Below are 11,427 nucleotides of genomic sequence, written 5' to 3' on the forward strand. Positions count from 1 at the left end.
TGCAGTATAGCAGACTACATTCTCCTTTCTGTCCTCCACTACAATCTTTCTAATAGCAGTGATGCATGCCACTTTTTATTTCAAAGTCTGATGGTCACAAAGCCATGAATCATAATCATGGCACAAAACAAAATAGGAGTAAGGTATAGGGAGTCTAAATGATGTGTTATTGAAGATCCAATTCACATAAATGCACAGACAGACATACACGCACTAACGCTTTGTTCTGTGGTATTAAGTAGTGGGGATGGTATGAGAGCAGGACTAGTGTGTAAAGTTAACTGGCAATATTTTTGGCTACTGTGGATCAGGTAAAACTTCTCTGTTAGAGTTCCATTGCATCTTAATGCTATATTAAAACAGTCATGTTAGACTCAACATGTGAAATATACAATTATGGAATGGTGTGCAGGGTCTCTATGGGCAGGAAGCATAACATTGTGAGAATAAACATAATATCTTACTGTACTTTGCTGCTTCAAGTTAGTGAAGTCACTCAGTTAAATGACCATGTCAAAAATGTGACATGTGACAGACTGAGTAATTTGCAGCATTAAAATCTAAACTTAATGGATTTCGTTCATTTCTGTGATTTTAAACTGTGTACTATACAAACCATTCATTTTCTCTTATACTTGAACACATTACTAATACTGGTTCTAATTGATAATACTATATAAGTGATGTTTAATCGGTGCCATTTCCTGAAATGATTACAATAATGTTTAGTAATTTACAAACGTTAGTGTCTTACTTGAAATACTCAAACTGTATACTGAAATATTTGCTCAAAAATGATTGGTAGAAAGGGGAAAGCTCATCTGCATTAAGTCTTGCCTCTACAGGAATATGATGAACATACAGTATATATGCACCTGTCATTAGCACAGATGTCTAACACCTGTCTTTCCATCTTGACCCTTCCTCTTGAGCTCTTGTGCAATAAATTCATGTTTCTCCTACAATATAATGAGTCACATAAGTACATTGTATAGTTACATTTGCTTTGTGTGGGTTTGGTCATAGAGTTGTGTCATCCACAAGAGAAAGCTAAGAATGTTTAGTATATAGTATTGGCTATACATATACAAATGCAGATGTAGGTGGGTACACTTGGCCAGCACTCAAACAAGTGACCACAACTACACTGCTTTTAGGGGGGAGAAGGTAATACTAGCTATAGTATATGTAATGCATGTGTATCACTTGTAGGCAAGTTTAGCAGTATGAAGTTCTAACATCTAAATCTGGTAAAATGGGCATGCAGCTCAGTGACATATGTGTTGTGTGTATAGATAGCAATGTCTTGATACAATATGACATCACATTGAGACAAAAAGCAACATGTTCTATGTATGATATATCGTTGCAAACAAAGCTTAGTTTTGCACACTGTGACTGTATTGTCACACATAATCATTACACTTCAAAATGGCTATTCTTAGACTGCTGCTACTCTCACCTTTTCATATTTAGTATTTTGCTCCTTCCAAAACTCGTGATTCATTTCATACATCTGCTTCCTCAGCTCCACTAGTCGTTCTTCCTAAAGGAGGTCACAAACACACTTACAAAAGCTATAGGCATTGTAAGTGCCAGGTCACTTGGGTTGCATTTTGTCCAGGTCAAGTGGGTCTCATCCACTTATTGAATATTCAGGCTGACTAGGATGGGATCACATGTGATTATAAATTTACAAGCTTGATTTCATTGATGGAAATGCATGCAATTGTACATACAGAAGAAGCTTCCTGTCCATCATTTGAGAATGTGTTTTGGTAGTTATAGGGATACATAGAGCCACGCCCACTTATTGGGATTGAGTGTTGCTGCGTCTATAGGTAACTAGCCTGATGTCATGGGAGCCCACTTATGGTTGCCGTGTAGCTGTCTGTAGAGCCACACCACTTGTCGATCATTAATAATACCTGTTAAAATATTCTTTGGTACCAACTCATTTCTTGCAGGCAATCCTTTATATGCAGAGGAGCTTGGGACTGGAAGACTTTTTAAAATCTAGCCCTAGGCACATGCCTCTGTTTTAATTAAACCGGGTCACATCCAGGTCAGATATGGGTCCCATCTGGATTACTATTTGGGTCAGTGGGTCAAGTGAGCAGTACTAACCCACTTACAATACCAGTGTGTAGTACATATTCTTGCATGAGGGCTGGTATCAATGCAACTCTTAGAAAAAGAAATTAATAGGGTAACTTAATTTAAATAAGATACATGGGACTAGAGCTTAACACCTTGTAAAGTTGTAGGTGACAAAAAAAGGCAGGTACTAAGTGCATATGTTGTGCCTGGCTTCTGAAAAAAAAAAAGAAGAAAACTCTGCTAAATGCACAGTTCACCTTAAACTATATATAATTCACATACAAAACAATTTCATGATACTATTTTCGTACACTAAACATTACATTTTACATGACTGCTCTATTAGAAAGTATCACGATCTTGCAGTATTGGTAGCTTAAAAAGATTGTTAGCCACTTGACAATATACTACATGCTACAGAGGTAAATTGTATAAGTAGCTAGAGGTCTATAAAACTGACCTTTATAGAGAGGCTAAATGTATCTTTATACAGAGGGTCCTTTAACTACTGTATAGAGGTACCAGTTATATTTGGCATTCCAGTAAGTATGTGTTGTTCTATGATGAAAATAATTAAGCGCGAGAATGAGTCGGCCTATTGATTCTGGACCGTTCAGTTCTTTTGTTGAGGGAATGTTATATAAGTGCCTCCCCAAGAAAATAGGGTCTGGCCACACGTGAGACTTATGCTGTCTATCAGCATCAACACAACAGTTAATATTATATGCTTACCAGTTCATTACTTCCAGGTTGTTCTGACTTGATTGGTCGAATATTTGAGGTTGGGTCTGGTGGACCTACCAAAAATCTGTAGTACCGGACACATCCATTTGCTTTGACATTCAAACCTATGCATTGTAAAAGCGTTAATAGTAGCGTAGGACTATTAATAACTAACCTCTGAGTGGCCTGGCGATGAAAGACATCGTAACGATAATATTAAATAGTGCGCACCACTACTTTCAATTAAAGCGCACCACAATGAGTGTTAGAGGACTGTGGGTCATCAGAAGGACGAAAAGTGACACCCCAGGATACGACATTTTATTTTCAAGGTCAGCGATTAATCGTATGGTCAGCATGAGATATCGGAGGGTATCCAGGACTTCCTGGAAGGGTGAAGTAAAGGGTCTGAGGGGGTGCTTCCCCTGATTGCCAATTGCAAGACAGGGAATAATGCACACAGACAATGTGCCCTTATAGGCAGTAACTGTGACGTGTATTGTATGTGTGTCTGACTATCTGAAACCTACACAGTGCTGTTATGCAGCTTATAATTAATTAAGATACTTGTATTCTGGCTAACAACCTACTGATGGCTGACCCAGAACATAAATCTGGGTCATCCAATATAATCTGATTCAGCCCCAAATGGATAGAATTTCTCGACAGATGAATTTTTTGTGATGTTTATAGTTTATTTTCAAGGATGCTCAATGATTCAGAACAGAAAGCTACTATGTGGATGTTGCAAAAAAAACCCATAGTTTTTCTCGCTAGCAAACTACATGCAGTGAGAAGTATTAGTCAGGAATTGTACTGCACAGCTACATAGTGCAAAGCAGTAATGACAATAGCTGCTACAAGTAGCAGCAATTTGTCAACTGTGTGAAGCTAGCGCCTACAAGTTAGACAGTAACTGATTTGTGCAACTGTGCTACTTCATGTTTGCATAGTTCATTTGAAGTAATAGCCAGAAAAGTGGTAACAACGTTATCATGCTTTGCATTAAACTTGCAGAGACACTGCAGCAGTAGTGTGTCTTCAAGCATGCTAAAACATTGACAAGTTCTAATATTAAACAGCAAACACAACAGTTAGGAGGGAAGGACAAGGAGCATGCAACAGTGGTAGTATGTGCTAGTATTAGTATGCAACAGAGCAACAGTGTGTGACAGCACCATCAGTGATGGTAACATTTGGCAAAAGCATATGAAAGCAGCTAGTACTGTTTAATGCTATTGATACTTTAATATCAACAATGTATGCTCTAATAGAGCAACAGTCAAACACTCTAATAGAACAGTCATTGTGTACAATATTTGAAGGGAATAATGTGCTGCTGCATATTCAAGATTTCATAGTTAGTGTCACAGCTATAGCTAGGTCCATCAACCATTGATGAAAATTACCATTGATATATCTAGATGCTAATGACCAATGAGAAGACGGTTGAATGAAACAATTTGTTTTTATACTTATACACAATGAATATCATAATATCAACCTTACAATATTATGTGATGTGCCAACTTTAGTTGAACATCTCTAGTGGCAATATGTGATAAGCAAATGCATGAGACATTCATGCAATGTGACAGCTGAAGCAGATACTGTATGGTAGGAAATTTTGACAGAAGGAAAAGTTAACGAATCCAAGTCCAGTCACCTCCTGGTTTGGGATTTCTTTCCAGAGTTAAAATGTCAATATGCTATACAGTAGGATACCTTAGTAATTAATAAATGATAGACAGCATCATGTGACCTTATCGTTCATCAACAGCATATATTATGCTGTGGCATGTGGTGGCAGCATGTCATCCCATGAAACCACTTGTAACGATCACATTAACAATTTTATTTTACACCTGTTTCATTGATGTACTATCCTTCTGTACTCAGTGTTACCATATGAATACACAATAGACCATGTAGTGTAGCGCCCGATAATCATTCACTTTTTGATAAAAGCACCAAATTTCTTATGGGGTTTGTTTTATGTGTACTAAGTGATTTTAGAAGGGGAGGTATGTAAAAAGTCCTTTGGAACCTTATTTTTTGGACCTTGACAACAAAACTATTTGTTTAGATGGAAATCAATCAAGTTTAAAGGCTGGATCTAGTATTAGACCAGTACAAAGCCTTCAGCTGCAACATGATGGCCCATTAAAATGCCACATGAAACAAATTGTTTTCTCAACCTGGCAATAAACAAAATGATATTTTCAAGGGGTTCTATTAAAGTTTGCATTTCCAATTTTATTCAATAGCTTCTGTACTCATTGTGATACCATATGATTATACAGTATATCATGTATGTATGTTGCTTGTAATGCTTGATTAAAAGTTGTGTGTTTTCTGTTTAGACGATTTCCCACAGTAGAAAGAAGGGGAAAATTTGCTAAAGGATCTAATCCAGATAAATTCTTTCCTCTACCAGATGATGCAGTTGTGGCTGCTGAAGTAGTGAAGAAATGTAGTGTAGCAGATGAGCAAGTATGTTCAACTGGTGTTGTAATACTTTCAAGAGTTTTTCTCACTTAGTTTATTGAGGAACGAGATGACTGTGCAATTCACAACCAGAAACCAATTTATAATTTGTGCTCTGGCAAGTTATGGCCTGTGGTTTGTATTGAACAAGTAAAGTGACGGTATGGTTGTACTTGTTTTAGTTCTGTATTTATTTCAGAACAATTTGATATTCTGTGCAGTTGCATTAGTGGAATCTGCAGTTGAAGACAAGTTAGATGTGCTAGAAATGTGAGTTTCTTTTGTTATTGAAAGTTCATTTGAGTCCCACCCCCAACTCCACAGACCCAGTATCCCAGTAGCATTGTCATTGCTGGAGGGTATCGCAGAACTGATAGGCACCAACACTGAAGCCATTAGCCAGGTTAGTACGGAATCACATTTGCGACTAGATTTTACAAAACCACTTCAAATCACATAATGAACACAAAGTTGCTATACTACCAATACAGCATGTTCCTTAAACTACACAAGGCTGGTTTTAAGCATCCATTTTGAAGCCTAGCTGGTGCCCACCATGTTGGAACTCAACAAGCTGCTATGGTGCAGGAAAAGTGGCATATGCATGCTGCTCACTATTTGAAACCACCTATCTTGAAATTGTTGATGTGTGATTTGGCTAAATCCAGTAACATTAAATGTTGACTGTTACTCTCATTTGTTTGCTGTATACACTTACAGTCTCACTACAAGATGATGGAGCTATACCAATATTTGTGTGTGGTTGCTCCATTTGGATCACTCCTTGACAACAGTGTTAGCAACACAAAGTTGTTGATGGTTAATGGCTACCCTCAGGGACCAATGCCTCGACAAAAGGTTAACAGACACACAGTACTTTTAGTAACTTGTATGTGTGCTCTATTAGAAATACTGTGTAAATAAACTTAGTATGTAAATTGTGTGCATGCATTTTGTACATCTACATATGTGTGAAGGTATATTTTCAGTTTTCTATATCACTACAGGTACCAGCCTGGAGACCTGTTGTACACAAGGGAGTGTCAAGGTTGATTTTACATATCAGAGAAGAAGTAAACACAATGCAATATGATAATCCCAACATACCAGATGATGGAGAAGTGTTTGGATCTGTCATATGCAAGGTATTGTCATTTCTATACATTGAATAGTGTCATGTCTGAGTGTGTGCATAATGAATTGGCCTAGTAATCACAAGGTAATGCCCAGTTGCTATTATTGTTGACTTGAGCAAGATATTTTTTTCACAAAATAAGGATCTGTTAAAAGCCTACCTTCCTGTGGGGTACTAGTCCTGCCTTTGCCCACACTGACACTAATACTAGTGCACAGGTGTCCTGGTGTTCCTAGATAGGTGTGATCATGTACCATAAAAAAACAGAATTTTGGTAATCGAAGGAAATTTGTCAAACTTAATTCGTCAATAAACTACTTTATATTGTTCAACTTATAGTAGTTTTATCCTCCAACTTGCTTCTTGTGTTGATTTGTCAACCTTAAGTCATGCCATGTGTGTGTGTGGGTGTGTGTGCTTACATGTATTATGTTAGGCCGAGTTGGATGGATGTCCAGATGTACAGCTCACATTGGCAGTGCCTCCAGGTTGCCCACCTCTGGATAACTTTGTAATCCACTCCTGTGTTACATCTGCTGACACAAACCCCATAATGATGCAGGTAATGAAACAACACTTTGCTCTATATACCTGTACTCTCTGTAGGGTCCTGGTATTGCCACTGCTACACCCATGCTAAGCCGCAAATTACGTTTCTCAACTCTACCAGAACAATTTACCTTATGTAGTTATACTATATCAGATTTGACATTTTTACCCATTAGAGGTTTCTACCAGATGAAGGTAACTTGGTCCTACACAGTGAGGGTAGTTGTATTACACAATTGTTCTAGGGTGATTCAAGTCTTAAACTTTTACTGCAACTTAAACTGGATCAAAATGTCAAGAACAGTTTTGAGAAGTGTGAAGTCCACTTACCATTTTATCACAGGTTTGTGATACACTTTGTGGTAGCTATGATACTTATTGTACACTTGTAGAGGTCCTATTGAAAGAGTGGACAACATCTCACCAGCCTCAGTACAACTTTCTTTATCACAAGACAAATATAAGATTATTTGGAACATTGGTCAGTGGGAATTGTATTTCACTATTTATACTTATTTACAATTCATTGGTATTTATAGGCCAGAAATTTCCTACCAAGAGTCTAGAGTTGTTCTTACAAGCTACGGTACATTTTCCTGAAGTAATTCCACCAGTACCAGAAGGTGTTGTAGTAGATCCATTTTGTGTTGGACTAAACTCTTATGCTGAAGTATGTATAGTAGCTATATTCTAATTGTCTGGTTGATATTAACATTCTACTGAAGGTACACTTCAAACTATCAGACTACATGTTCAGTGGCTGTAGTATTGATCAGAAATCAATATCACTTTTCCCGCAGGCCAAGTACAAGCTCCAGATGAGTTAGTGGAAGATATCTAGCAATTTGGTGCAATACCATGACATGTGTATTTCAGGTCGAGAATGTCAATCACGAGTCTACAAGATTTGGAACTCTCATGGCGATGTTGAATGTACTTTTCCACCACCTAAGAAAGCATAATTTAATTCTACAACCTTTTAGTGTTTTCATGTCTTTATCAAATTATTACAGCGAAGATGTTGATAAATGTATAGTAATTCCAGCTTGTATTGATTTGCAACATTTTGCAAATCATAAAAAAAAACAGTCATCAACATAGTTCATAATTGTTATGATTCCATGCAGTGCTTGCATGTATTAAAAATAAATTCATTGTAAAATTTCTAAAAACAGTCAAGAAGCTAGCCAATCAGTACAATAAATTCCATAACACGCTAGTATATTATAATCCTCTTATTTTTCCCATCACTGATGTAGACACTTCCATTAAGAGCAATAGCTATGCCATGAGGAAGACAAAATTGATTGTTACCAGTTCCCTTGGAGCCAAAGGAGTGAATGTAGTTGTAGTTTTTGTCAAAGATTGATACTCGGTGGTTGTTTTTCTCTGTCACTAAGATAAACCCATTAGGATCAACAGTGATAGATGAAGGCCAGGTCAACTGACCCTCATCACTCCCTCTGGTGCCAAATTTGTGGATGAAGGTACCATCAAGTTGAAATGACTGGATACAATGACCCTCACTATCAACCACTAATAAAGTGTTGTCATGTGTGACAGCAACATCCCATGGGTACTGGGTCCATCACCTCGTGACCCAAATGAGAAGCAGTAGGTATCATCTGTTTGATATACTGAAATACGACGATCAGCAATGTACACCTTGTTGTGATGGACTGTGATACCAACTGGACCATTCAGTTCCTTGTCATTTGATCCCTTCCTTCCAAAATGGAGAATATAGTGGCCAGTGAGATCAAATTTCTGTACCCTGTGATTGTTACCATCCACTACATACAAGAAATTATCATCATCAAATGACACTCCACTAGGTGAATCAAACTGCCCAGCACCATCACCACGGCTGCCAAATTTCCTCACTAGTTGATCTTGTTCATTAAATATGTAAACACAGTGATTGATCCAATCAGCTACTGCCCAGTGATGGTTACTACTAAAAGCCACTCCCCAAGGTGTACCCATCTTACCATTATCATTGATGACTTTGTCGGACCTGCTCAATTTGGAGTAGTCTATTGAGGCAATGAAGGAAAGGGGACTTCCCTTAATGTGCTGTCCTCCAATGGTCACTGATAGTTGCCACCCAGTTCAATGTTGAAGGATCCTGTGTATCTTCCATTATTGTTGTCCTTCACTGTCACTGATTGGACATTGCCCCTCCCACTATCTAACTGCACCTTGACCACACCTCCTCCACTGGTGAGGGGAATTCCCTTGACATCTTTAGTAATGATAGTGAACTCAACTGGTTTGTTTTGTACAACCACAGGAATATCAGCTTCACATTGTGGGGGATACTCTTTAGTATGAACATGGCCAAATTGCGGAAATGGCTTGGGGTCACATGGTACAAAATAAGAACTGTCAATTTCTTTGGGAACCAAGTAAGTTTTGTAATAAGTGTCAGTCACTTCATGGACATGATGTACTAACTATTTCTCTCCAGACAACATCTCATCACAGCTCTCCTCCACTTTACTAGCCAACTCATTCACACTCATCACATGAGCCTTGACACTCTCCACCTCTTCTAGTTGTAATGTCAACATCTTTACTTTCCCACTAACTTTGTTGTGAAGTTCTTGTTTCAGTTGTTGACGTTGCTGCTCTACCTTCTGTATCACATTGTCAAAGAACTGATCAATGTCTTTGTCAGCAATTTTATGTTGTTGTAACACTCTCTCCTTAATGTCAGTGATGTTGTCATGAGCCTGTGACAATTTAGTGATCATGTCATTCAGTGGGGCAGTGGTCTTCTTCAGTTGTTCTCTGTATTTGGCAGCCATTTTCTTGACAGCACCATGAGAGTGTTGAGCGTGTTCATTTATGGTGCAGTACAGAGAACAACACACCAACCTCTCACAAGTGTCACAGTAAAACTTCAACTTAAGGTCATGATCTGGACAATTGGGAAGTGTCTTCAGAGATTGAGCAGCTTTAGGTTGACTAGGCTCCTCTATAGGTAGACAATGACATGTTGGTGTGTGTCCCTGCTGCGCTTGTGGAAGGTCTGACATGTCTGGCACATGAACAAGGAACAAGTAACACAGAATGAGGTAACTGGATCTTTCTCTACACAAACTTCACAATTCACTTTGCCTCTGTCTTGACGCCTTAGGAAGAAGTCGTCAATTAGATGAGTGAGTGTAAAATTGGTAGGGAAATCTTTCACTCCTTTGGCTGGTACTTCTGCGATCTTTCTACATTCTGGACATGTGATCTTTTTACCTTTCTCTAACTTGATGAGGCATTCTTGACAGTAAGAGTGCTGACATGGCAATACTTTAGGACATTTGTATAGCTGTAAGCACACAGGACATGTGGCATGATCTGTGACTCTTTTCAGTTCTATGGCAGCCATTGTGTATTGGGTGTGTAGTATTTATGTCAACCTGTAAAATATATTGCAATATTTACTAGACTCGACTATAACTGGTAGATTATACCTACAGCTGCATTCAAACTAATTTCACCACTACAGTGAGACCTGTGTAGCATCTCAGGATAACCTGATCATCAAGGTGTCCTGATTATCCAGGGTCAGTTTACATGCTATGGGACCATTATGAAATGCAGGTGTACAGACAATGAAACTATACTAAAAGTGTGTTACTGCACTTAAAAGACACCTATTATAGTATGTCTTTTGTACTTTGAAATAGTGGCATTGTGCTTAAAATACTAGCTGTGAGATACATCCCAGTTCAGAGTACAAGGACATTGCAGAGAAATCTCACTGTTGTGCTCTATTTAGCTTAATTGTGAATCCATTCTGGAGCATAGAATGTCACTTTTTTTTGCTTCTTCTACCATGAATTGCTTGGAATAGTTAACATAGATAAAATTTCTTGACAAATGAATTTTTTGTGATGTTAATGTTAACTTTATATGCTCAAATGATTCAGAACATAAAGCTACTACTATTCTGTTGATGTTGCAAAAACCAACAAATGTACCTAAAATTCTATAGTTGTTTTCTTGGTAGCAAACTACATGCAGTGAGAAGTGTTGTACTGCACAGCTACACAGTCAGCCAAAGCAGTGATGACAATAGCAGCTGCAAGTAGCAGCAATTTGTCAACTGTGTGAAGCTAGTGTTGACAAGTTAGACAGTAACTTTACTCATGCAACTGTGCTACTATAAGAAAAGTGGTAACAAGGTCATCGTGTTTTTCATAAGTCAAGATAACAGCAAGCACAACACTGAGGAGGGAAGGACAAGGAGCACGCAACAGTGGTGGCATGTGCTAGTACGTATTAGCATGTAACAGAGTAAACACCAACAGTGATAGTAACATTTGACAAAAGTAGCTAGTGTTATTTGATACTATTGATACAGCGTACGCTTGTATCAATACTAGAACTGGTATCAATATTGTATCAACAATGTATGCTCTAATAGAGCAACA

At 38.1% G+C, this 11,427-nt stretch overlaps 4 protein-coding genes across 4 annotated transcripts; 1 reads left to right on the top strand and 3 right to left on the bottom strand.

The window, feature by feature from the left end:
- Positions 1-571: 571 nt before the first annotated feature.
- On the bottom strand, positions 572-3,091 carry LOC136268276 (cytochrome c oxidase assembly factor 8-like). Its single transcript, XM_066063564.1, has 6 exons — positions 2,999-3,091; positions 2,833-2,948; positions 1,463-1,546; positions 902-959; positions 755-839; positions 572-704 (listed from the first exon to the last, which is right to left on the bottom strand). Exons 1-6 carry the CDS (start codon positions 3,024-3,026, stop codon positions 620-622), a joined length of 456 nt encoding a protein of 151 aa, XP_065919636.1. The 5' UTR covers positions 3,027-3,091; the 3' UTR covers positions 572-619.
- On the top strand, positions 3,019-8,023 carry LOC136268275 (AP-5 complex subunit mu-1-like). Its single transcript, XM_066063563.1, has 14 exons — positions 3,019-3,155; positions 5,187-5,316; positions 5,365-5,460; positions 5,510-5,580; positions 5,635-5,713; positions 6,031-6,168; positions 6,318-6,455; positions 6,882-7,007; positions 7,052-7,189; positions 7,240-7,337; positions 7,387-7,475; positions 7,534-7,664; positions 7,720-7,816; positions 7,871-8,023. Exons 1-14 carry the CDS (start codon positions 3,082-3,084, stop codon positions 7,954-7,956), a joined length of 1,491 nt encoding a protein of 496 aa, XP_065919635.1. The 5' UTR covers positions 3,019-3,081; the 3' UTR covers positions 7,957-8,023.
- Positions 8,024-8,210: 187 nt separating this feature from the next.
- On the bottom strand, positions 8,211-8,980 carry LOC136268839 (E3 ubiquitin-protein ligase TRIM71-like). The gene is made up of 2 exons (XM_066064302.1): positions 8,575-8,980; positions 8,211-8,530 (listed from the first exon to the last, which is right to left on the bottom strand). Exons 1-2 carry the CDS (start codon positions 8,978-8,980, stop codon positions 8,211-8,213), a joined length of 726 nt encoding a protein of 241 aa, XP_065920374.1.
- A 104-nt stretch (positions 8,981-9,084) lies between these two features.
- On the bottom strand, positions 9,085-10,379 carry LOC136268841 (tripartite motif-containing protein 2-like). Its single transcript, XM_066064305.1, has 3 exons — positions 10,106-10,379; positions 9,452-10,037; positions 9,085-9,379 (listed from the first exon to the last, which is right to left on the bottom strand). Exons 1-3 carry the CDS (start codon positions 10,377-10,379, stop codon positions 9,085-9,087), a joined length of 1,155 nt encoding a protein of 384 aa, XP_065920377.1.
- Positions 10,380-11,427: the final 1,048 nt, after the last annotated feature.

Source organism: Dysidea avara, chromosome 10 (genome assembly GCF_963678975.1).
Source record: "Dysidea avara chromosome 10, odDysAvar1.4, whole genome shotgun sequence".
NCBI classification, from domain to species: Eukaryota; Metazoa; Porifera; class Demospongiae; order Dictyoceratida; family Dysideidae; genus Dysidea; species Dysidea avara.

Bases quoted from the DNA above. Each gene is read 5' to 3' on its own strand.
- LOC136268276 (XM_066063564.1), bottom strand. From the start codon at position 3,026: ATGTCTTTCATCGCCAGGCCACTCAGAG. The intron at 960-1,462 runs GTGAGAGTAGCA...ATTATATTGTAG, and splicing joins AAAATACTAAATATGAAAAG to GAGAAACATGAATTTATTGC. The intron at 705-754 runs GTAAGACACTAA...TAATCATTTCAG, and splicing joins ATACAGTTTGAGTATTTCAA to GAAATGGCACCGATTAAACA.
- LOC136268275 (XM_066063563.1), top strand. From the start codon at position 3,082: ATGAGTGTTAGAGGACTGTGGGTCATCAGAAGGACGAAAAGTGACACC. The intron at 7,008-7,051 runs GTAATGAAACAA...TACTCTCTGTAG, and splicing joins CAAACCCCATAATGATGCAG to GGTCCTGGTATTGCCACTGC. The intron at 7,476-7,533 runs GTCAGTGGGAAT...TGGTATTTATAG, and splicing joins TAAGATTATTTGGAACATTG to GCCAGAAATTTCCTACCAAG.
- LOC136268839 (XM_066064302.1), bottom strand. From the start codon at position 8,980: ATGGGTACACCTTGGGGAGTGGCTTTTAGTAGTAACCATCACTGGGCA. The intron at 8,531-8,574 runs GTACCCATGGGA...ACACTTTATTAG, and splicing joins GTCACGAGGTGATGGACCCA to TGGTTGATAGTGAGGGTCAT.
- LOC136268841 (XM_066064305.1), bottom strand. From the start codon at position 10,379: ATGGCTGCCATAGAACTGAAAAGAGTCACAGATCATGCCACATGTCCT. The intron at 10,038-10,105 runs GTGAAGTTTGTG...TTCATGTGCCAG, and splicing joins AGACAGAGGCAAAGTGAATT to ACATGTCAGACCTTCCACAA. The intron at 9,380-9,451 runs GTTAGTACATCA...AGAAATTGACAG, and splicing joins ATGTTGTCTGGAGAGAAATA to TTCTTATTTTGTACCATGTG.